Below are 23,217 nucleotides of genomic sequence, written 5' to 3'. Positions count from 1 at the left end.
CCCAGGCTCCCAACTGAACATGATGGTTTTAAGACAAGCAGGTAGTAAATCAAAAGACAGGTCCCTGTGTCACTGCTGTGACTCTCCAGCTCCTGCCTCAGCCAGATGCACACTGGAACCTGAGGAAGGCCACTGCTACGGGCCGCACAATTCAGTCACTCACAACTCTCTCGTCTGCACATTTACCGCACCCCAGAGAGACCCACATGCTCACCATCCGCCGAGTGTGTGTGGGAGCTGCCGATCTGGTCCACCAGCAGCATGAAGACGAAGCCCAGCACAAGGGAGACACCGATGAAGGCATGCAGCTGCGTGTGGCCGCGGCTGTGCTTGTGCTCATGGACTGAGATCTCCGCAGCCTTGTCCGAGGCAATCACGCTCTGTGCTTCACTCGCTTGGTGGTGTTTCCCTAGAACGAAATGAACCAGAAAGAAAAACTGGGTTTTTCCTCTAAAAACATGTGCATGTGGAGCTTCCATTTCTTTTATATTTCAAGCATGGCTTACTTCACTGTAAAGACATCCACTTTCCATCCTGTAATCCAGGCAATCACAGACTCTTCAACTTAAACTTCATGACGAAACATTCCCCAGTGTCTTTGCTTTTAGCATGCAAACTTCGGACGGCCTATCATTCTCGAAACCTGGGAAGCAGGAGCAAATTGCCATGCAAGGAAGCAGTCATACTCCCAAAAGGATGCCATCCTCACATCTTCCTTTCTGTCTGAGAAACTCATGCCAGTCTCATCAGAAACCACACTAAGTGTTATACTGATGAAAACAGGCAAATGAAGAACAGTAACACGAAAATAATTATAATCAAACTCTGTTGGGAGCCGGCCACGGAGGCCCACTGAGCATTAGGGATCAGGGAGGGCCGTGGACCCCGAGACCGCTAGGATGTGTTCAGGAGCCATAGACCCCATTTTCCTCCCCCTTTGGCTATGCAGCACAAACAACCTAAAGGAACTCTGCTGGCCTAAGCTGAAGGCTCTGTGACTGTGACAGCCATAGCTCACTCTAGAAACCCATTGTTCCTGTTTTCCATAAACTGTGGTTTCCGCTTAGGTATTAGATATAATTCAAATTCAGGTCACATTTGGGAGCCTTTTATACGGTACAAGCTTCTTTATAAGATTTAAAAGAATATTTGTAGAATTAGTATATACTTATGGAGAGCTGTTTTCAGCTTTTCAATGGTATAGACGATTATCAAGAGTGGCCCAGCACAGAGTTTGGGCTGGGCCACATTCCTGAGAGCCCAGCGCGTACTTTGGACTGGGCTGTATTCTTTTAGGCTAGCTTTAGCTACAGTTAGTGTAAGGTCTTTTTTCTACCTATTATAGAAACTGAATTTATTTTATTCATAGAAGGTATTGTAGAATAGGTCATGCTACATCAAGGAATCATGTTAGTTCAAGGATAATCAATCATGATATTTTTAGGTTTAATAATATAATTAACTTTAGAAATTTCATTGTCTCCATTTTCTACTATCGTGGTTTTGGCCTTAGTACATTTACAGTTTATATTTGGGTTTTATTTTTAGAAGATTTGCTGCTGCTGATCAGCTTTATATATTAGGATTAGGAATTAGAAACTTTCATACAAATTAGAATAGATACATAGGACTTTAGAATAGCCATTTTGTTAAGAGATTGTAGTCTATTGTTCCAAAAGGTGGCCCACCGTGAACCTTGGACTGGGCCACATCCTGTAGAGCCCAGTGTGATCTTTGGACTGGGCCACATTCTTTAGGAATTGGCTTAAGCTACAACTAAGAGTTTCCGTAGCATTGTGTAAGTAGTATTAGCATAGAATAGAAAGGGAATAAAGTTTAAGTTAGTCATCATGGGTTTTGTGTGAGCTCTAGAAGTTATTGATTATCAGAGCATCATTAGGCTAGTAAGGATTGTTACACTGCTTTTGAAAAGCATTAACTAGCAAAGGGAACAATAAAACAATCTTGGGGTTTGTCCCTCCTAAGCGTCTGATGGGTGGGGGATGCCCCTCCTGCACCTGGCTTTGTGTTCACGTGAAAGACTTGTGAGACTACCTGTGTAAAATTTGGGGATAAATACCTGCTGTAACTTTCAATAAATGGCTTCTGCTCATTTCACTGAAAAGTTGTCCACTTTCTTTCTTTTGATATCTATCCCTACTACAGAATCGGCTTCTGCAATAGACAGAGTCCAGTCTCTTTCTTTCTCCCCCTTTTTCTCTTTCTTTCTTTTAATATCTGTCCCTACAGATTCGCCGACGCCGCCACATCTTCCAAGGGACTCCCCAAAACTTGCAGGGGCTGGCCCCCCGCAAAACTCATCTAGTTTACACCTAGGTTAAGTTTCGAATACAAACAAATTAACAAAAAATTAGCTGGGTGTGGTGGTGCATGCCTGCAGTCCCAGCTACTTGGGAGGCTGAGGTGGAAGGATCACCTGAACTCAGGAGGTTAAGGCTGCTGTTAAGCTGTGAGTGCACTCCAGCTACACTCTAGCCTAGACAAGAAGGTAAGACCCTGACTCAATAAATAAATAAATAACAGCAGACAATCACCAAGAAAAAACCAAAAGGTAGAGCAGTTTCAGAGGCACATCCTGCAGTCCAAATTCAGTTATGGAAATATCAAGGTTGCTGGGAGATTCTGTCTGAATTACAGCATGGCACCAATTGATACTCCTATTTTTTTTTTTTGAGTCTCACTCTGTCACCCAGGCTGGAGTGTAGTGGCATGCTCACAGCCACCACAGTCTTGATCTGCTGGGTTCAGGCGATCCTTTTGCCTCAGCCTTCCAAGTAGCTGGAACTACAGGCGCGAGCCACCATATTCAGCTAATTTTTTTGATTTATTGTAGAGACGAGCTCTCACCAAGACGCCCACACTCGTCTCAAACCCCTAGGCTCAAGCAATCCTCTCACCTCGGTCTCCCAAAGTGCTGAGATTACAGGTATGAGCCACCGCAACCGGCAATATTCCTATTTTATATTCACGTGTTTATCACTTAAAACATAAATGTTTCAAAACCAAAACCCTTATCTTCTGTTATTTTGTGAAGAGAGGCTAACACACTAGACATTTATCATTTACAGTTAGATTATTCAGTTAAATCTTTTGATTAAAGAAATTACACAGAGGCCTGTTATAGTTTAGTCTCTAACTTTGAAAGTCATTGAGAGGGGCACAAGGCAAATGCCACCTGCAGTCACGGAAGCCTACATATTTTTCTACTTCCCGAAATACTTTTTCTTTGGTTTTCATAGCTCTTATTTTTAAAAAACATTTTAGATATGGTAAAACATACATAATATTTACCACTCTAACCATTTTTAGGTATACAGAGAGTGGCATTACAGACACACTTTTTTTCTGCAGTCATCACTACCATCCATCTCCAGAACTTTTTCATCTTTCTTAAGAAATTTTTTAAGTCAAGACTTTTTTCTAATAGTGATTTCATTCACTTGTTTTAAAATAAAATGTCTAAATTTTCTTTTGTTTATATCAACTTTATTGAGATAATTTTTTTTTTTTGAGTCAGTGTCTCACTCTGTCACCTATGCTGGAGTGCAGTGGCATGCTGATGGCTACCACAGCCTTGGCCTGCTGGGTTGAAGTGATCTTTCTATCTCAGTTTTCCAAGTAGCTGGAACTGCAGGAGCGTGCCACTATGCCTGGCTAATTTTTTGATATACCATAGAGACGAGGTATTGCTAAGCGGCCCCGGCTGGTCTGGAACCCCTGGACTCAGGCAATCCTCTTGCCTCCACCTCCCAAAGTGCTGGGATTATGGGCATAAGCCATAGTGCCCAGCACCATATCGAGGTATAATTTAAATGCAATAAAACACGATGAGTTTCCACAAATGTAACGAATCTTTCAATTATCTTGAAAAAGTACTCTAGTGTTCCTCTGAAGTTAATGTCACCCCCAGTCCAGGCATGCACTGATCTGCTTCTTTCTAGAAACTAGAATTTCACATAAATAACATATGCTTTGTGTAAAGTTTATTTTACTCAGCATGTTTTCAAGTTTATTTATGTTTTGAATGTAACAGTAGTTCATCTGTTTTTTGTTGAGTAGTGTACCACTGTGTGGCCATCTCACAATCTGCTTACCTAGTCATCTGTTGATGGACATTTGGTCTATTTCTAATTTTAGCCTACTATAAGTAAAGCCGCCATGAACATTCAGGTGCAAGTCCTTCTTTTTTTTTTTTTTTTTTTTTGAGTTGGAGTCTCACTCTGTCGCCCAGACTGGAGTGCAGTGGCCACTCCTGGCCACTGCAGCCTCGACCTGCTGGACGCCTGCAATCCTTCCACTCAGCCTTCCAAGTAGTTGGAACTATAGGCGCGCACTACCACTCTTGGCTCATTTTGATTTATTGTAGAGATGAGGTCTCACCAAGTTGCCCAGGCGGGTCTCGAACCCGCGGGCTCAGGCAATCCACTCACCTCAGCCTCCCAAAGGCGCGGGATTATAGGCTGAGCCACTGAGCCCGGCTGGGGTGCAAATCCTTCTGTAGGTAAATATCTAGGAGCAGAACTGATGGGCTGTATGTTTAACTTTACAAAAACCTGTCAAACTGTTTTCCAAACTGTTGTACCATCTAACACATACGACAGCAACATATGAGAGTTCTAGTTGCTCTATACCATTATCAACATTTGATGTTGATTTTTACACACATGATTATGTCATCTGCAAACAGAAATAGTTTTACTTCTTCTTTCTAGTCTCTATGCCTTTTATTTCTTCTTTTGGTCTTATTGCATGCTAGAATCGGTCTAGGATCCCCAGTACAATGGTAGGTAGAAGTGGCTGAGAACAGACAGCCTTCTGTGCTCCCAATGGTATCTGTAGGTTTTTCAAATATGTCTTTTCTCAGACTAAGGAAATTTCTTTCTTCTCCAGTTTGCTGATAATTTTTTCATGAATGACAGTTTAATTTTGTCATGTTTGAATAATCAAATGGGGTTTTTTTTTTTACTTTATTTGATTATTCTAATAAAAATGAATTGGTTTTTTTGGATACGAATCTGACCCCTGCTTGGCAATCCTAGAATAAACTCTGTTTGGTCCAAACATATTATCCTTTTTATATACTGCTGGACTCAATTGGCTAGAACTCTTACATCTGCAGATAAGAGGGACATGTGCCTGTAACTTTTTTTCTTGTAATGTCTCTGTGTTATACAAGCATCTTTAAATAACACGGAGTGCTCCTCCAAAAGACCGAGAAAGGACCTCCTCCAGCCAGTAAATTTCAGCTAATAAAACCTTCATGTTAAAGTTTTTGAAATAGCTGAAATGAGATACAGCAATGTATTTTAAACGTGTAAGACCATGACTCATAGTAAGAAATAATTTACATCATAATCTGGTAAACATACAAATATATAAGAAACTCCACCAAAAGTTTCACAAAATAATACTTAACCTTACAATGCTACTTCTTTCTCTTTGTCCCTCCCATAGTCTCCTTTTAAATGCTGGTCACAAATCTAATTTGCTACATAGAATTTAAGGTCCACTGAGTTGCGACCATCAGTTTGAAAGCACTACTAGAGAGACCACAAGAGGGAGAAATGGGTGGTTCTGGAATAAGGAGCAGAAATCAGAAGCCTAGACTACAGTGGCCAACCAAAGAGCTGAATGCTAGACAAGCCTAGGAGAAAAAGGTGGGTCGGTTGTATCTGCCTGCTATGTTCCATACGCAAGCAAGACTATTGCTAGCAATAAGGATTTTAAGCCAAAGAATTAACTGAAAACTCAGAAACAAAAAATAAGTTTAAGAGAGAAGTAGTCTAAGAATCTTGAATCAATGATGTTGGACAATTAAAAGTAGCCTCATGTAACATGAGTGTGTTTAATCTGTGAAGGATCACTGAGTCATATATCCAATAGTGCACTTTCCTATACATATACATAAGTTTTTTTGTATACAATAGTTCAATAAAAAAATTAATAAATTCAAAATACAGTGCTTTGATGTCCAATACTGAAATGGGAGACCTCATCATTTTCCAAGTAGGTCAGCAAGGTCTCCAGAATGTTAAATAAATGAAGTAAAACACTTGCTTTTCTCTAAAGGAAAGGCAATTTGGGATATGCTTCCATTTTAACATGAAAAACCATGATTTAATTATTCATATTTATGGGTGTTAAAAAGCTACCCATGTGAACTGAATCACAGAATTTTGGGAGCTACAATTTTCAATACTATTTAGAAAGACGTTGTTGGTAAGGATTTGAATGGTTTTATTTTCATAATCTTTTTACCTACTTAACAAGCCGGCTGCCATCTCAGCTCTGCCTCCTCTCTACATGAGTTAATGAACCCAGGGTCCTCCATGCTGCTCCTCCTGAATAACATCTTGTCTTCTAAGACTCAGCTCACGAGTCCCCTCCTCCTCAAGGTTTTCTCTGTCCTCCTTTTCTCGTGTATACATAGGTCTAATCTCACGATACTGGAATTCAGAGCTCAGCAAAATACAGTAGATGGGTTGTTGTCCGCTTTTGTCAATATAAGTTTTATTGGAACACAGCCATGAGTTTGCCAGCTCCTGCTGTCATTGACCATCAGTTTATCTATTTTCCATTGGCTGTGAATCCTCAAAGTCAAGAGTTTTGTCTTAGAGTGCTGAACTGCTAACAATCAATAGAAGACCCAGAAATCTACCAGACACTCTAAAAGAATCAATGCTGAAGACCAAAAAAAAAAAAGGCCTTCGCATCTACAATTTTAAGTTCAATATTTCATTTTAAAAGTCATGACATTTAATAATCTTACCCAAAACAGACTTTTAAAAAATTTACATAAAATATAATTCTTTGATCTTATATTTTAAGAAAATTATGCACATGCCTCTATAGATCCAGCCTTTATTTGTAATAGGTATGTGCTAAAAAGGTGAGAGGCTATGAGAATTCAGGGAAGAGTGTGGGTTAGCACCTTATTAAATGTGTAATACTAGTGTTTGTGAACATTTGCATGTTAGCTTTTTCTCCTTTTTTTTTTTTTTCCTGAGTTGGAGTCTCATTCTGTCGCCCAGGTGGGAGCGCAGTGGCACGGTCGCAGCCATGACCTGCTAGACTCAGGCAATCCTTCTGCTTCAGCCTTCCAAGTAGCTGGAACTATAGGCATGTGCCACCATGCCCTGCTAATTTTTGATTTCTTGTAGAGACGAGGTCTCGCCAAGTTGCCCGGGCTGGTCTTGAACCCCTGGGTTCAGGCAATCCTCTTGCCTCAGCCTCCCAAAGTGTGGGGATTACAGGAATGAGCCATTGAGCATGGCCATGATAATTTTTAAAGACAGTTACTTCTGGAGTACCCACAGCTCTAAAACTAAATGTCAAGCCTACTTACGACAAATTCCAAAGGATGGTCAACATTACTCCCCTTTATGAGGTATATCAGAATTTTTAAATTTAGATGGGTCTGAAGTCCTTTCATAGCTTTTCCCAACAGTGCTTTTCTTTATTTGGAACTCCACTTTTGGTGCTGCCTTCAGAGGCAAGTTTATAAGTCACAGGAAAACTGTCTTATTACTTCATAATATCACCTGCTTTTGCTCTAAAATGGTACTGAATAAATTGATCAACTAACCTTAGTAAACAGATTGGCATTGCATGAAACTTATACATCCCTGGACCAAAACTACTTGTGAGGAGAATTCTGCTACCACTGATTATATTAATTAAAATATGCTGCATACAGCACTATCCACAACAGTAAAAACATGGAACCAACCTAGGTGCCCATCAACAGTGAAATGGATGAAGAAAATGTGGCATGTATACACCATGTAACACTACACAGCCATAAAAAGAACAAAATCATGTCCTTAGCAGCAACATGGATGAAGCTGATGCAATAGAAAACTGAATACTGCATGTTGTCCCTAATAAGTGGGAACTAAACACTGAATACACATGGGCACAAAGATGAACAACACACTGGGGACTCCTAAAGGGAGGAGAGAGGAGGGGGCAAGGGTTGAATGATGCTTTAAAATTATGACAATTAAAAAGTTGGACAATGATAGGTGAGAGTATGAATCAACAGGATCCTTGAAACCCGAATGTTGGGAATGTAAATCAGTACTATTACTTTGAAAACAAAAAATATGCTGTATACGCTAGAGGTAAATTAAAGAAAGAGTACCAGCATATTTTGAGCAATCACTGGAATAAGGCACCTTTTTGATGGGGTTGACATTTATTTTGATGGAAAATTCTGGCAAAGTAAATATCAGCAACATATAACAAATACTTATTGAAATAAGTGGGTCATTAATGGGGACTTTTGATGAAAAGATTTGGATGCTTACCATTAAGCAGAATTTAACTTTATATAAAAACATTAAATACTGGGTAATATACAGTGGTAATATACAAAATACAGAAAACTTTAAAATGAGTGATAATCACATAACAACATACACAAACCAATGGTGTTACCACTGAATATCATACATCAGGCATGTGTTTCTCATGCCACTAACAGAGTGTTCAGCAAATAATTACAGGCTCGTCTCTTTCTCTAGATATTCATGCAGTAGGAATCCTTCTAGTAGGTTCTATCACTATGGTATGCAGTCTTTCTATGTCACAGAAACATACGCGAAACTACACGTGATAGAATTAGTTTACTCTTTGACAACATTCGTTGGTGTTTCTCCTTCAGATTAACTTGCACTTCTATAGAGGACAAAGTATTTGCTGAATCAAGCCTACAGGTAATCTAGCTTTTTTTTGGTGATCCCAGTTTTGATGTGTGTATTTTTGGCCTTTGTTGATTGCTTTTTTTTTCTTTTTTTTTTTTGAGTTGGAGTCTCACTCTGTCGCCCAGACTGGAGTGCAGTGGCCGCTCCCGGCCACCGCAGCCTCGACTTGCTGGGCTCCAGCGGTCCTTCAGCCTCAGTCTTCCGAGTAGCCGGAATTACAGGCGCACACTACCACGCCCGGCTGATTTTTTTATTTTATTGTAGAGATGAGGTCTCGCCTGCCCAGGCGGGTCTCGAACCCGCGGGCTCAGGCAATCCATTCACCTCAGCTTCCCAAAGGCGCGGGATTACAGGCTGAGCCACCGAGCCCGGCTTGTTGATTGCTTTTTAAATTTTTATTTATTTATTTAGAGACAAGGTCTCACTCTGTTGCCCAGGCTGGAGCATAGTGGTATGATCACAGATCAACGCAGCCTTGAACTCCTGGACTCTAGTGAGCCTCCCATCCCAGTCTCCTACATAGCTGGGACTACAAGCATGCACCACCATGCCTGGCTAATTTTTAAAAACAATTAATTGTAGAGATGGGGTTACTATGTTGCCCAGACTAGTCTTGAACTCCTAGCCTCAACCTCTTCCCACCTCACCCTCCCAAAGCCCTGAGATTACAGGTGTGAGCCACCATGTCTGGCCTGTTGATTATTTTTAATCCCTTAACTTTTAGTTCATAGCCTTTATAGCTCTCTATCATATACTTTTTTTAGCTGGCAAAGACAAACAGCTCTTTACACAGCACATGAGCCTTCCATAAGTAAGGGCAGATAGCTCTTCCATCAGTACAATGTATTCTGCTTCTAACGTAAAGGAGAAAACCCTTCATAATCAAATGCATAAAGTTAACACATTTTAAAGGGATGTTAGTGAACATTTGATCAAAATATTATTGTGATTTTTTTTTGAGTCGGAGTCTCACTCCGTCCATTGCCTAGGCTGGAGTGCAATGGCACACTCACGGCCACCGCAGCCTCGATCTGCTGTCAGGCAATCCTTCTGCCTCAGCCCTCCAAGTAGCCGCAACTTACAGGTGTGTGCTACCACGCCCGGCTATATTATGAGATTTTAAATGAAAAAATCTCTTATTCTAAGTAAGAAAACAGATGTCTGTAGCAGATGAACACTTTGTTGGTGACTAAATTCCTTATGATATATATGATGTAGCAGAGTGTTATTAGCAGTGCAGGCTTCAGAGCAGGACTGTCTGTGCCATATTCCAGTCTTGACACTGTTTGGGACCTTGGGCAACTTACTCAACCTCTTAGTGGTTGAGCCTCCTCATCTACACAACAGTATCCAAGTCAGGGGTTGTCGAGATTATTAAGTTAGACAACACATACCAGAGCTTTGCATAATGCCTGGTACTTATGTTCAGGAACACAGATAGATGTATAGTAAATGGAATTAATTTAGGAGATTCATTTATAAGCACTATATGCTAAATATCTGGCCTATCTAATCAGATACAACACTGACGAGAAAAAAAAAAAAAACCTATGTTGGGAGGAGAGGAGAGAAGTCAGAGAAAACGCAGAGACCAGCTCATTGAGCAGCCAAAATAAGAGGTGGAAGACATAAGTGATATTAGTCCACAATCGATCATTAACATTTCAGAGTCCTGAAAGTAAAATCTGGCCATTCCACTACTGGGTAAGTACCCAAAAGAAAATAAATAATTACGTTACAAAGACACTTGTATGTTTATCACAGCACTATTCACAATCACAAAGATTTGGAATTAACTTGTATCCAGCAAAGGATGACTGGATAAAGAAAATGTGGTGCACATACACAATGGAATACTACCCAGCCACAAAAAAGAATGACTCGCATCTTTTGCAGCAACACAGATGAAGCTGGAGGCCATTATCTTAATGAAAGCACCCAGACAGAGTCAAATATCGCATGTCCTAGCTTATGCGTGGGAGCTAAACAATGTGGAAATGTGGACATAGAGTATGGAATAATAGACACTGGAGACTCAGAAGGCTGGGAGGGTGGGATGGGGGTGAGGGATGAGAAAATACCTAATGAGTACAACGTACATTATTTGGGTGCTGGTTATGCTAGGAGCCCAGACTTGACCACTGCATAATATATCCATGTACCAAAATTGCCCTTGTACCCTGTATATTTATGCAAATAAAAAAATCTTAAAGTACTCAATTTTTATTAATGAATGATAAAGGCAAGAGTTAATATGATAGCAGGTTTTACCTGCTCCCATTCATTCGCTCATTATTTTTCCAGATTCATTGAGGTATAGTTGACAATTAAAAATTCTATCAGCCAGGCTCAGTGGCTCAGCCTGTAATCCCGTGCCTTTGGGAGGCTGAGGTGAGTGGATTGCCCGAGCCCGCGGGTTCGAGACCCGCCTGGGCAGCGAGACCTCATCTCTACAATAAATCAAAAAATCAGCCGGGCGTGGTAGCGCATGCCTATAATTTCAGCTACTTGGATGGCTGAGGCGGAAGGATCGCTGGAGCCCAGCGGGTCGAGGTTGCAGTGGCTGGGAACGGCCACTGCACTCCAGTCTGGGTGACAGAGTGAGACTCCAACTCAAAAAAAAAAAAAATCTATCTATTTAAGGTGTAGAACTTGATATCCGATATATGTATACATTGTGAAATATTCACCACCATGAAGCTAACACTAACATATCTATCATGTCACATAATTACCCTTCCCTCTCTCCCATTTTTTTGTTGTGAGAACACATATGATTGACTTTCTTAGCAAACTTCAAGTATACAATAAAACATCATTAGCTACAGTCACGTTGTTGTACATATGCCCCATTCATCCTGTATAAATGAAACTTTGTTCCCTTTGACCAATATCTCCCATTTTCTCCTCTGTCCAGCTTCTGACGGCCATCATTCTTAGTTTCTATGACTATGACGAATTTAGCTTCCACGTATATGTAAATGAGACCCTACTGTATTTGTCTTTCTACGCCTGGTTTACTCACTTCGCATAATGTCCTCCAGGTTCATCCATGTTGCCACAAATGGCAGGATTTCCTTCTTTTTAAAGACTGAATATTCCACTGGGTGTGTGTATCACAATTTCTTTACCCATTCATCTGTTGACAGACCACTTACACTGATTTCTGTACCTTGGCTATTGCAAATGATGCTACAATGAACATGACAGTACAGATACTTCTTTGAGATCCAACTTCATTTGCTTTGGGTATATACCCAAAAGTGGGACTGCTGGATCATATGGCAGTTGTATTTTTAATCTAAGGAACTTCCATACTGTTATCTCTAATAGCTGCCTTACATTTCCACCAACAGTATACAAGGATCCCTTTTTTTCCACACCCTTGCCAGAACTCATCCTTTTTTGTTTTTTTGATGATAGCCACTCTAACACTGTGGCTTTGAAGTGTATTTCTCTGACAATGTTGTTGAGTACTTTTTCATTTACCTGTTGGCCACTTGTATATCTTCTTTTAAGAAATGTCTATTCAGGTTCTTTGTCCATGTTTTAATTGGGTTTTCTCGCTACTAAATTGGTTGAGTTTCTTATATTTTGAATATTAAACCCTTATGAGATGTACAGTTTACAAACATTTTCTCCCATTCCTAGGTTGCCTCTACTCTGTTGATTGTGATTGTGTGTACCACTGTGCAGAGCTTTTTTTTTCCCCCCCTTCTATTGTTAATTGTATGACCTCAGTCCAAAAATATTTGACTTCTCATTATTGGTTTAGGTCAGTCAAAAATAACTAGTTTCAACCTGCATGACAACATTCGTCTTCGGGTTGTGGCTTTCAGTAGGACTGTGTTGGGGAGGATTTTGAAGCTGTGTCTGAGCTCTGTAAGCAAGTACTGTGATGATTCAACAGTATCTGTCAAGGGCGTTCAAAAGAGGAGTCAAGTCATGTTACATATGTGCCATCTTTTGGTTATTTTTGGGTTAAAATCTCCCAATGGGGCCTCCAAAATGTTAGGTCAGACCTGCAGAGGAAGGGGATGGTGGGGAACAGAAGGTTTGTGACCCAGTGCTGTGCATAAGATGCAAAGAACTGCACAGTCGTTAGAACGGAATATATAGTTTATTTCATAAGTAAATTAGAGAGAGAGAGAGAGAGAGAGAGAGAGAGAGAGAGAGAGAGAGAGAGAAAGGAGACTAACCTACTCAAGGTAAGGGAGGGGGCCAAAGCTTGGGGAAACATGGCCCAGTCAAAGCTCAAAGAGCATATGGCTAGCGCAGAGCTTAGCAAGCAATGGCCCAGAGCTTTTTAATTTAATAGGAACTCATTTGTCTATTTTTGCTTTTGTTGCCTGTGATTCTGAGGGTCATATCAAAAAAATCATTGCCCAAATCAACGTCAAAAACATTCTCCCCCACATTTCCTTCTAGTAGTTTTATTATATCAGGTCTTACATTTAAGTCTTTAATCAGATTTGAATTGATTTTTTTAAATGGTGTGAGATAAGGGCTCAATTTCATTTTTCTCCTTGTGTATAACAAATTTTCCCAATACCATTTATTGAAGAAACTGTATTTTCCCAACTATGTGCTCTTGGTACTTTGTCTAAGACCATTTGATCGTAACCACAAGGATTTATTTCCTGGCTCTGTATTCTGTTGTATTGGTCTACATGTCTGTTGTTATCCCTGTACCATACTATTTTTTTTTTGAGTTGGCATCTCACTCTTGTTGCCCAGGCTGGAGTACAGTGGTACGCTCACGGCCACCGCAGCCTCAACCTGCTGGGCTTAGGCGATCCTTCCGCCTCAGCCTTCCAAGTAGTTGGAACTACAGGCAGATGCCACCATGTATGGCTAATTTTCTTTTTTGATTTATTACAGAGACGAGGTCTCACCAAGTTACCCAGGTTGGTCTCAAACTCTTGAGCTCAGGCAATCCTATCATCTCAGCCTCCAAAAGTGCTGGGATTACAGGCTTGAGCTGGGCTGTGCTTCCATACTATTTTTATTGCTATAGTTTTGTAATGTACTTTGAAATCAGGTAGTGTTATGCTTCCAGTTTTGTTCTTGTTGCACAAGACTGCTTTGGCTCCAGGGTCTTTTGTATTGCTATAAAGGAATACTTGAGACTCAGTAATTTATAAGGAAAAAAGGTTTACTGGCTCATAGTTCTGTAGGCTGTACAAGAAGCATGATGGCAGCATCTGCACTGGTGAGGACCACAGGTAGCTTCCAATCATTGTGGAAGAGGAAGGGGAGTTGATGTGTCACATGGCAAAAGAGGGAGAGAGAAAGGGAGAACTCACTCATTACAGCGGAGACAGCACCAAGCCATTCATGAGGGATTGAACCCCAAGACCCAGACACCTTCAAGTAGGGCCCAACTGCAACCCTGAAGATCCCATTTCAACATGAGATTTGGATGGGACACACATCCAAACAATAGCAAATGCCACTGGAATTTTGATAGGGTTGCACTGAATCTGTAGATCTCACCAAGTAGCATGGGTATTTTAATAATATTAATTCTTCCAGTCCACGAATGCAGGAGGTCTTTGTGTCTTCTCTTTGTCAAAGTTTTATAGTTTTCGACATACACACCTTTCACCTCCTTAGGTAAATGTATGCCTAAATATTTTAAGTTACATTTTTATAAGTGAAATTGTTTTAGTAATTTCTTTTTAATCATTTATATTAGTGTATAGAAATGCAATCCATTTTTGTATGTTGATTTTGTATCCTGCAACTTTACTGCATTTATTAGTTCTAACAGCTTTTTTAGTGCCATCTTTTGCGTTTTCTATATATAAGATTATCATATCTACAAACAGAGACAATTTTACTTCTTTCTTTCTAATTTGGATGTCTTTTATCTCTTTTATTTGCCTAACTGCTCTGCCTAGGGCTCAGTTTGTATTTAAATGTAAAGCAAAATGAGGAAAATAGCCACAGATAACTGAACCTCTCCAAAGACTGGAATATCTGGTATTCTAAGAGAACTGGTGAAATTGACTGGGATAATCAATATTGAACCATTCCTGATAAGAGTAGTTTTGATGATTATTCAGTTATGAATATGTCACACCTATATTTAGGGTCTTTAACCCAATAGTCTACCTTCCTAAACATACCAATTCTAACAGTCCAAAAAATGGTGATGGTTTCCGATTTTAGCTCCACAGTAAACAAGTACTGCAATACTCAAATTCTGAGGATCTTAAAACTTGTTTCTATAGAAAGGCAATTTTCTCACATGAAAGCTGATAATCACCTAATTTCAGTTATTTTAGGGCTACAATTATATAAGAGTATGTGAGAGTTTTTTTTTCTGTTTATGTTAACTAGTATTTAATAATGCTTATTAAAGCCTGAGAACACTTAGTTAGCAAGGTATACTGAGTTCTGAAAACAGTATCTGTTACTTATCATAATTATAGGGTCCACAAAAGAAACCCAAAGGTTGCAGTGACATGCAAACAAACGCCTTTCTTGAGGGATAGAGAGAAGTTAGTCCGATCTACAAAAAAGGAAAAGGGAAGGGGAGGGGGCAGGAGAAGAGAAAGTAAAGTAGCAAAAATAAATTAAAGTGTTATAGCTAAACTCGTCAGTATGAAGAAAGATGTAAAAAATTTGGAGACGGTTTAGCTGAAAGGTAATATATCATGGTTAAGTCACCTCAAAAATTTTTCTTTTAATTAACAAAATTGTAATTGGGGTATTAATATTTCATCTTTAAAAGGAATGCTGGAGACATCTGGTGTTGATCAACTTACAGTAAGCACACTTTAACCTCAATCACCCACTGACAACAACAAAAACTCTGTATAAAACACACCAAAAACCAACTCCCAGAGGACTACAAGGAGTAAACCACAGCAAGAGGGGTAAAGGCGACACCACATCCAGAGAAGTCCTGTCCTGGCCAGCGGACCAGGAAGAGGTTGCTTCTGAGGTAGAGACAAAGAGGAAAACCTCCTCTTTCGTTCTTTCTCTTTCCAGCCCACCTTGAAGGCAGTCCCACCTGCAGAACCGCAGGCAGCAACAGAGACAGTTAAAACCCCATCTTTCTGGCCAGAGCAACAGGAAAAAGGGACCTGGATCCCGGTGGTCTGAAGTAGGGGAGGGGGGGACAAGTTATTCTCTTTTGTCTTTGCTGCAACCACCTTGCCCTAAGGGATACCCAAGTCAGGTGGAACTGTACAGTGGTTGCACAAACAACCAAGCTCCTAGAGAAACCATGTCTGTTAGGACAAATGACCAGGAAAGGGGGTCTGGGAGCCAGAGAGTGTTTAAAGAATACTGGAGAGGAAAGAGCTGAGAGGTAGATTCCCTAACCCTATGGAATAAACGGCACAAGTCTCAGGTTGACCCCTGAACTCCGATTAGATAGAACATATCCAAAGCAGCACCACAAAGGCTTTGAAAACTGAACTAAAACGAGAACTATCACCCAAAAAAGACAATATAGAACTTTAGTCTGAGTGGGTTCAGTCTAAAATAAAACAGCCTGCTAAAACAAAAGAAATAAACATTCTCCAAAGATTTTGAGGACTCGGAGTCTCAAATTATCATATTCAAAACATCCAGGATACAATCCAAACTTACCTGACATACAAAGAAACAGGAAAATTTGATCAACTATCAAGTTGGCAACAATGACAAAGATAATTAACACTAATTAAGATCACAGAGCTGAAAAGATTTATTATCCAGTGTTTTACAGAAAAACAAATATAAGACAGGGATTGTCAAACTGAAGTCTTTAAAAATGATCCAACTATATGCTATCTATAAAATATTCACTCTAAATATAATGAACGACATAGATAGACTACAAATAAAAGGATGGGAAAAAGATATACACGGATAAAAAAAACTGGAGCTGAGTGTATTGACATGTGCCTATAGTCTCAGCCACTTGGTAGGCAGAGGCGGGATGATTGCTGGAGCCCAGGAGTTTGAGGTCACAGTGAGCTATGATCACACCAGTGCACTCCAGGCTGGGTGGCAGGGTAAGACTCTGCCTCTAAAAAAAAAACAACAAAAAAACAAAAGAAAAGAAAAAGAAAACTAGGTGGATATATTAAAACCAGATGAAGTAGATTGGAGAACAAGGAAAATCACCAAAAATAAAAAGGAATATTGCATAATGACTAAAAAGTACAATTTACCAAGAAGGCACAGCAATCCTAAATGTGTAAGCACCTAGCCAAAGAGCTTCAATGTGGACAAGCAAAAACTGATAGAAATGAAAAGAGAAATAGATAAATCCACAGTTACACCTGGAGACTGCAATACTCCTATCTCAGTAATAGACAGAACAGGTAGACAATCAGCAAGGACATGATGACTACGATTATCAAACAACTTGATCTGACATTTATAGAACAGAATGCACATTCTTTTCAAGAACACATGAAACATTCATCAAAATAAACCATATTCTGGACCATTAAAAATCATTTACAAATTTCTAAGTATGCAAATCATACTAAGTACATTCTCTTACCATAATAAAATTAAACTAGAAATCAGTAACAGAAAGAATCTGGGGACCTAAAAATAAACAAACAGAAAACACCACTCAAATATTAAGAAATTAAATAACACAATTCTAAACAACACACAAGTAAAATAGCAAGTTGCAAGGGAAGTTAGAAAATACTTTGAACTGAACAAAAATAAAAATGTGGCACATTAAAATTTGTGAGAAGCAAATAAAGCCATGCATAGAGGAACACTTATGGCACCAAATTATATTTAAAAAGAAGAGTGAATAAGAGTTATCTAGTGGAGTAAAACTTTAAATTTTAGAAACAAACAAAAAAAGACCTCAAATCAATAACCTTTTACCTAGAGAAACTTTGAAAAAAGAGCAAATAAAGTCCAAAGCTAGCAAAAAGAAGAAAATAATAGATAAGAGCAGCCATCAGTGAGACAAGAAGCAGAAAAATCAATAGAGAAAAAAAAATCAATGAACTCAAACTTTTTTTTTGACTCACTCTGTCACCCAAACTGGAGTATAGTAGCACAATCATAGTTCACTGCAGCCTTGAACTCCTGGGCTCAAGCAATCCTCCTACGTCACCGCCTCCCCCGCCTCACCCAGTAGCTGGGACTACGGGCATGCACAACCACGCTCAGCTAATTTTTTATTTTTTGTACAAACAGGGTCTCACTGTATTACCCAGGATGGTCTCAAACACCTGGGCTCAAATAATCTTTTTTCCTCAACCTCCCAAAGTGCTGGAATTACAGGTGTGAGCCACCATGCCTGGCCTCAAATATGTTTTTTGGAAAAAAAAAATTTAATAAAATTGAGAAATCTCTAGCCAGAATAACCAAGTGAAAAAGAGAGAAGACAAATTACCATTATTAAATGAAAGAGAAGATTGTACTACAGTTATTAAAAAGATAATAAGGAATTACTATGAACAACTTTATGCTCATGAATTTTTCAACTTGGAAGAAATGAATCAATCCTTTGAAAGACACAAACTTCTAAAGCATACTTGAGAAAAAACTGGTAACTTGAATAGTCTTGTATCTCTCTATATTAAAGAAACTGAATTCTTAGTTAAAAACCTTGCAACACAGAAAACTCCAGGCCAAAATGGCAAATGCACCAGTAAATTCCACCAAATAGTTCAAAAAGAAATATTACTGATTTTATTCCAGAATATAGAACAGAAGAGAACACATCTCAACTCTGTTTCAGAAGCCAGCATTGCCTGGGTAACCAAGCAAAACAAAAAAACATACAAAGACATTGTTAGAAAGGAAAATCACAGACCAGTATTCTTCATGAACAGAGACATAAAAGTTCTTAACAAGGTATAATTAAATGGAATACAGTAATAAATAAAAAGAATACTGCATAATCCACCAGGGGTGGATATATGTCTAGTTCAACATTTGAAAGTCAATCACTGCATTAACAGATTGAAAAAAAGCATCTAACAAAATTTAACATCCATGCAAGATAAACATTCTCAGCAAACTAGGAATAGAATGGAACTTCCTTAACTTGCAAAAGAGAATCTATAAAAACCCATAGCTAACATCATACTTTCTGGTTGAAGACTGAATCAGAGTAAGGCAAAAATGCCTAGTTACATGTCTAATCAGCCTTATGGTGGATGGTCTAGTCAATGGAATAAGGAAAGAAAAAAAAAGGTAGACTGGAAAGGAAAATATTAAGCTGCCTCTACTCACAGATGGCAACTATTTATGTAGCAAATCCCAATGAATCTATAAAAAAGTATCTATAATAAGTGAGTATGGCCCATTTCTATATACTAAGATACTAGAAATTGAAAACATTTTTAGAGTATAATTTACAATTTTACTAAAACCATGAAATATTTAGGTATAAATCTAATCAAATATCTGCAGATCTGTATGCTAAAACTACAATAACACTAATGAAAGAAATCAAAGATCTAAATAAATGGAGAGATATATTGTGCTCATGGATTGACAAACAGGATATTCTTAAGATGCCAATTTTCCACCAAATGTATAGGTTCGACTCAGTCTTCATCCAGCACGATTTTTTTTGGTACATATTGACAAGCTGCTTCTAAACTTTTTATGGAAAGGCAAAGGATTTTATGGAAAACCAAAACAATCTTGAAAAAAATAAGAACAAAGTGAGGAGGCCTCTACTGCTTGATTTCAAGATCTGCTATAAAGCTACAGTCATCAAGACAACACAGTGTTGACAAAGGAAAAACACGGAACAGCATAGAGAATCCAGAAAGAGATCAACACAAATATGGAAAATGAATTTTTGTCAAAGGTGCAAAGACAATTCAATAGAGAAAAGATGCTTTTTTTCAGCAAATGATGTTGGAACTATTGAGCGTCCACCATATGCTAATCAAAGATCTAAATAAATGGAGAGATACATTGTGCTCATGGATTGGAAAATAGAATATTCTTAAGATGCCAATTCTGCAGAACCTTCATACTGTAATCAAAATTATATCAAAATAGATCACAGACCTAAATGTAAAAATTGAAACTATAAAACTAGAGAAAAACAAAAGAGAATATACTTGTGAATTTGGGTTCAGATATTCAGAGTTGTCAGATATGACACTAAGTGACACTAAAGTACTTGTATCTAGGATATATAAAGAACTCTCAAAACTCAAAAACAAGAAAACTCAATTTTTAAAAATGGACAAAAGATTTTATATTATCAAAGAAAATACAACAATGGCAATTAAACGAACAAAAAGATGTTCAACATCATTAGTCAAAGGCAATCACACTGAGATGCAACTACCCAACTATTAGAATAGCTAAACTAAAAACTACACTGGGCGTGGTGGCTCATGCCTGTAATCCCAGCACTTTGGGAGGCAGAGGCAAGAGGAATGCCTAAGCCCTGGTGTTCAAAACCAGCCTGGGCAATTTGGTATGACCTCGTCTCTACAATAAATCAAAAAAATTACCTATGCACAGTGGCATGTACCTGTAGTTCCAGCTACTTGGAAGGCTGAGGTGGAAGGATAGCCTGAGCCCAACAGGTCAAGGCTGCAGTGGGCGTGAGTGTGCCACTACACTCCAGCCTGGGCAACAGAATGAGACTCTGACTCAAAAAACAAAAAGCACTAAAATTAAAACTAAACCGCCAATACCAAGTGTTGCCAAGGAAAGGGAGAACTGGAACTTGTATACATTACTGATGGGAATGCAAAATGGTACAGACACTTTGGAAAAGAGTTGTCAATTTCTTAAGTAGTTAAATAAACACTTGTAATATGAGCCAGCAATCCCGTCTGTAAGCATTTATGCAAGAGAAATAAAAACTTATGATCATACAAAAGCCTGTATGAAAATGTTCATAGTGACTTTATTCATAATCACCAAATCTGGAACAACCCATAGCTATGTTTTTCAACTGGTAAAGGAATAGACAAATATGCTTCATCCAAACAATAGGATACTATACAGAGATTTAAGAAAGGTACAAGCTTATTGATACAAAGAACAACACAAAGGGATTTCCAAAAGTTTGTGAAAAAACTGAATTAAAAGATAAAAGTAAAAAATATAAATTTGTGTCTCAATATAAGCCCCATCAAATTCAAGGTATTAGCCCGGCTTGGTGGCTCAGCCTATAATCCCGTGCCTTGGGAGGCTGAGGTGAGTGGATTGCCTGAGCCCACGGGTTCGAGACCCACCTGGGCAACTTGGTGAGACCTCATCTCTACAATAAATCAAAAATTAGTTGGGCGTGGTAGCGCGCACCTGTAATTCTGGCTATTCAGAAGGCTGAGGCGGAAGGATCGCCGGAGCCCAGCAGGTTGAGGCCACTGCACTCCAGTCTGGGCGACAGAGTGAGACTCCAACTCAAAAAAAAAAAAATTCAAGGTATTTTTGTAAGTAATAATACTAGCCATTCAGTCTACCCCTAAAGAACTGAGGGACCTAGGAATTTAACTATGTCAATGCAGTCTTTTTACATGCTTAACTGAAGAAAAACAGGTGCCATTTAGAGATTTCTAAGATAAGGAAACAAAAAGAAGTCAGAAGGAGTCAAATCAGGACTGTAAGGTAGATGTCTAATGGCTTCCTGTTGAAACTCTCACAAAAATACTCGTTTGATGAGAGGAGTGAGCAGGCGCATTGTCATGGTGGAGGAAGAGGACCCTCTGGTGAAGCTTTCCCAGACGTTTTTCTGCTAACACTTTGGCTTTCGCAAAACACTCTCATAATAAGCAGATGTTATCATTCTTTGGCCCTCCAGAAAGTCAACAAGCAAAAGGTCTTAAGCATCCAAGACACTGTTGCCAAAACCTTTGCTCTTGACCAGTTTGCTTTTGCTTTGACTGGACCACTTCCCACTCTTGGTAGTCACTGCTTTGACTATGGTTCTGGTAAACCATGTTTCGCCTCCTGTTAAAATTTTTTGGTTGGGCTCAGTGGCTCAGCCTGTAATCCCAGCACTTTGGTGAGTGGACTGCCTGAGCCCACGGGTTAGAGACCAGCTTGGGCAATTTGGCGAGACCTAATCTCTACAATAAATAAAAAATGAGCCAGGCAAGGTAGCATGTGCCTATAGTTCCAGCTATTTGGAAGGCTGAGGTGGAAGGACCACCAGAGCCCTGCAGGACAATGCTGGGGTGGCTGTGAGCATGCCACTGCACTCCAGTCTGGGCGACAGAGTTAGACTCCAACTCAAAAAATAAATTTTTTTTTTTTTTAAGAAATGCTTCAGGATCTTGATTTTAAATTTCCATTCAAAGCTCTGCTCTCGTCTGCAGCATCTCTGGGCACAATGTTTTTGGCACCCATTGAGTGGAAACTTGCTTGATTAATTTTTTAATCAGAATTGTGTAAGCTGAGCCAACTGAGATGTCTACGGTGCTGTCTGTTGTTTTTGCTGTTAATCGTCGGTTCTCTTCAATTATGGCATGAGCAAGATTAATACTTTCCTCGAAAATTGATGTGAATGGCCTGCTGCAGCAAGTTGTATCTTCAGCAGTGCAGTATCCCTTCTTAAAATGAATCATCCACTTGTAAACTCTGATTTCTTTGGGGCATTGTCCTCATAAGCCTTTTGTAAATAAAGTACCAGTGACATCACCATTCTGCCATCAAGCTACACCATAAATTTGATGTTTGTTCTTGCTCCAATTTTAGTAAAATTCATGTTGCTCTGATAGTGACTCTTTTCAAACTAATGTCTTATCCTTTGTAGTAACTCAAACCTGTATCCTGTTCAGACATGTATGACATGTTATTATTACGAATTTGTTTTGGTGCAAAAATGTTTCTGAAATCTGCGCATATTTTTTTCACAATATGTGTTTTCCAACTTCTTGAAGATACCTCATATAATGACCCTCAAATGCATTATGCTAATAAGTGGCCAAGCCCAGAAATTACATGATTCTATTTATGTGACATCCTGAAAAAGCAAAACTATAGGTAAAGAGAAGAGAGCAGTGGTTGCCCAAGGATTGTGGTAGAGAAAAGATTTGACTATAAAAGGACAGGAAGGCTTTTTTTGGGCTGATGGAACTGTTCTGTATTTTGACTGTAGTGGTGACAACATCGCTCCATGAATTTGTCAGAACTTATAGATGTGTACAAGAAAAGAGCGAATACAAAATATAAAAATAAAAATTTTTTTTAAAATGTAAATGAAGGCTATGGCTGGAAACCAATCTATAATGAAAAAAAAAGAGCCAGGTGCAGTGGCTCATGCCTGTCATCCCAGCACTTTGGGGGACAAAGGCAAGAGGATTGCCTGAGTTCAAGGGTTCGAGATCAGCCTGGGCAACTAGGCAAGACTGCATCTCTACAAAAAGTAAAAAACTTAGCCAGGCATGATGGTGAACGCCCGTAGTACCAGGTACTTGGAAGGCTGAGGCAGAAGGATCACCTGAGTCTAGCAGGGTCGAGGCTGCAGTGGCTGTAAGCATACCACTGCACTCCAACCTGGTCGACAGAATGAGATTCCAACTCAGAAAAA

General features: G+C 39.2%; 1 protein-coding gene across 2 annotated transcripts in view; it reads right to left on the bottom strand.

The window, feature by feature from the left end:
* The window catches only part of SLC39A9 (solute carrier family 39 member 9), a 54,474-nt gene that overhangs the window by 13,541 nt on the left and 17,716 nt on the right, over positions 1-23,217 (bottom strand). For both annotated transcript variants that reach the window (XM_008049013.1, XM_008049015.1), the window contains exon 3: positions 215-409. In XM_008049013.1, coding sequence (XP_008047204.1) covers positions 215-409 — 195 coding nt within the window. The remainder of the gene's footprint in view (positions 1-214; positions 410-23,217) is intronic.

This window comes from Carlito syrichta, unplaced genomic scaffold, assembly GCF_000164805.1.
Source record: "Carlito syrichta isolate Samal-C Ts95f unplaced genomic scaffold, Tarsius_syrichta-2.0.1 Scaffold130433, whole genome shotgun sequence".
NCBI lineage: Eukaryota > Metazoa > Chordata > Mammalia > Primates > Tarsiidae > Carlito > Carlito syrichta.
The sequence above is the reverse complement of the archived record's forward strand: the minus strand, read 5'-3'. Positions and strand labels throughout refer to the sequence as shown.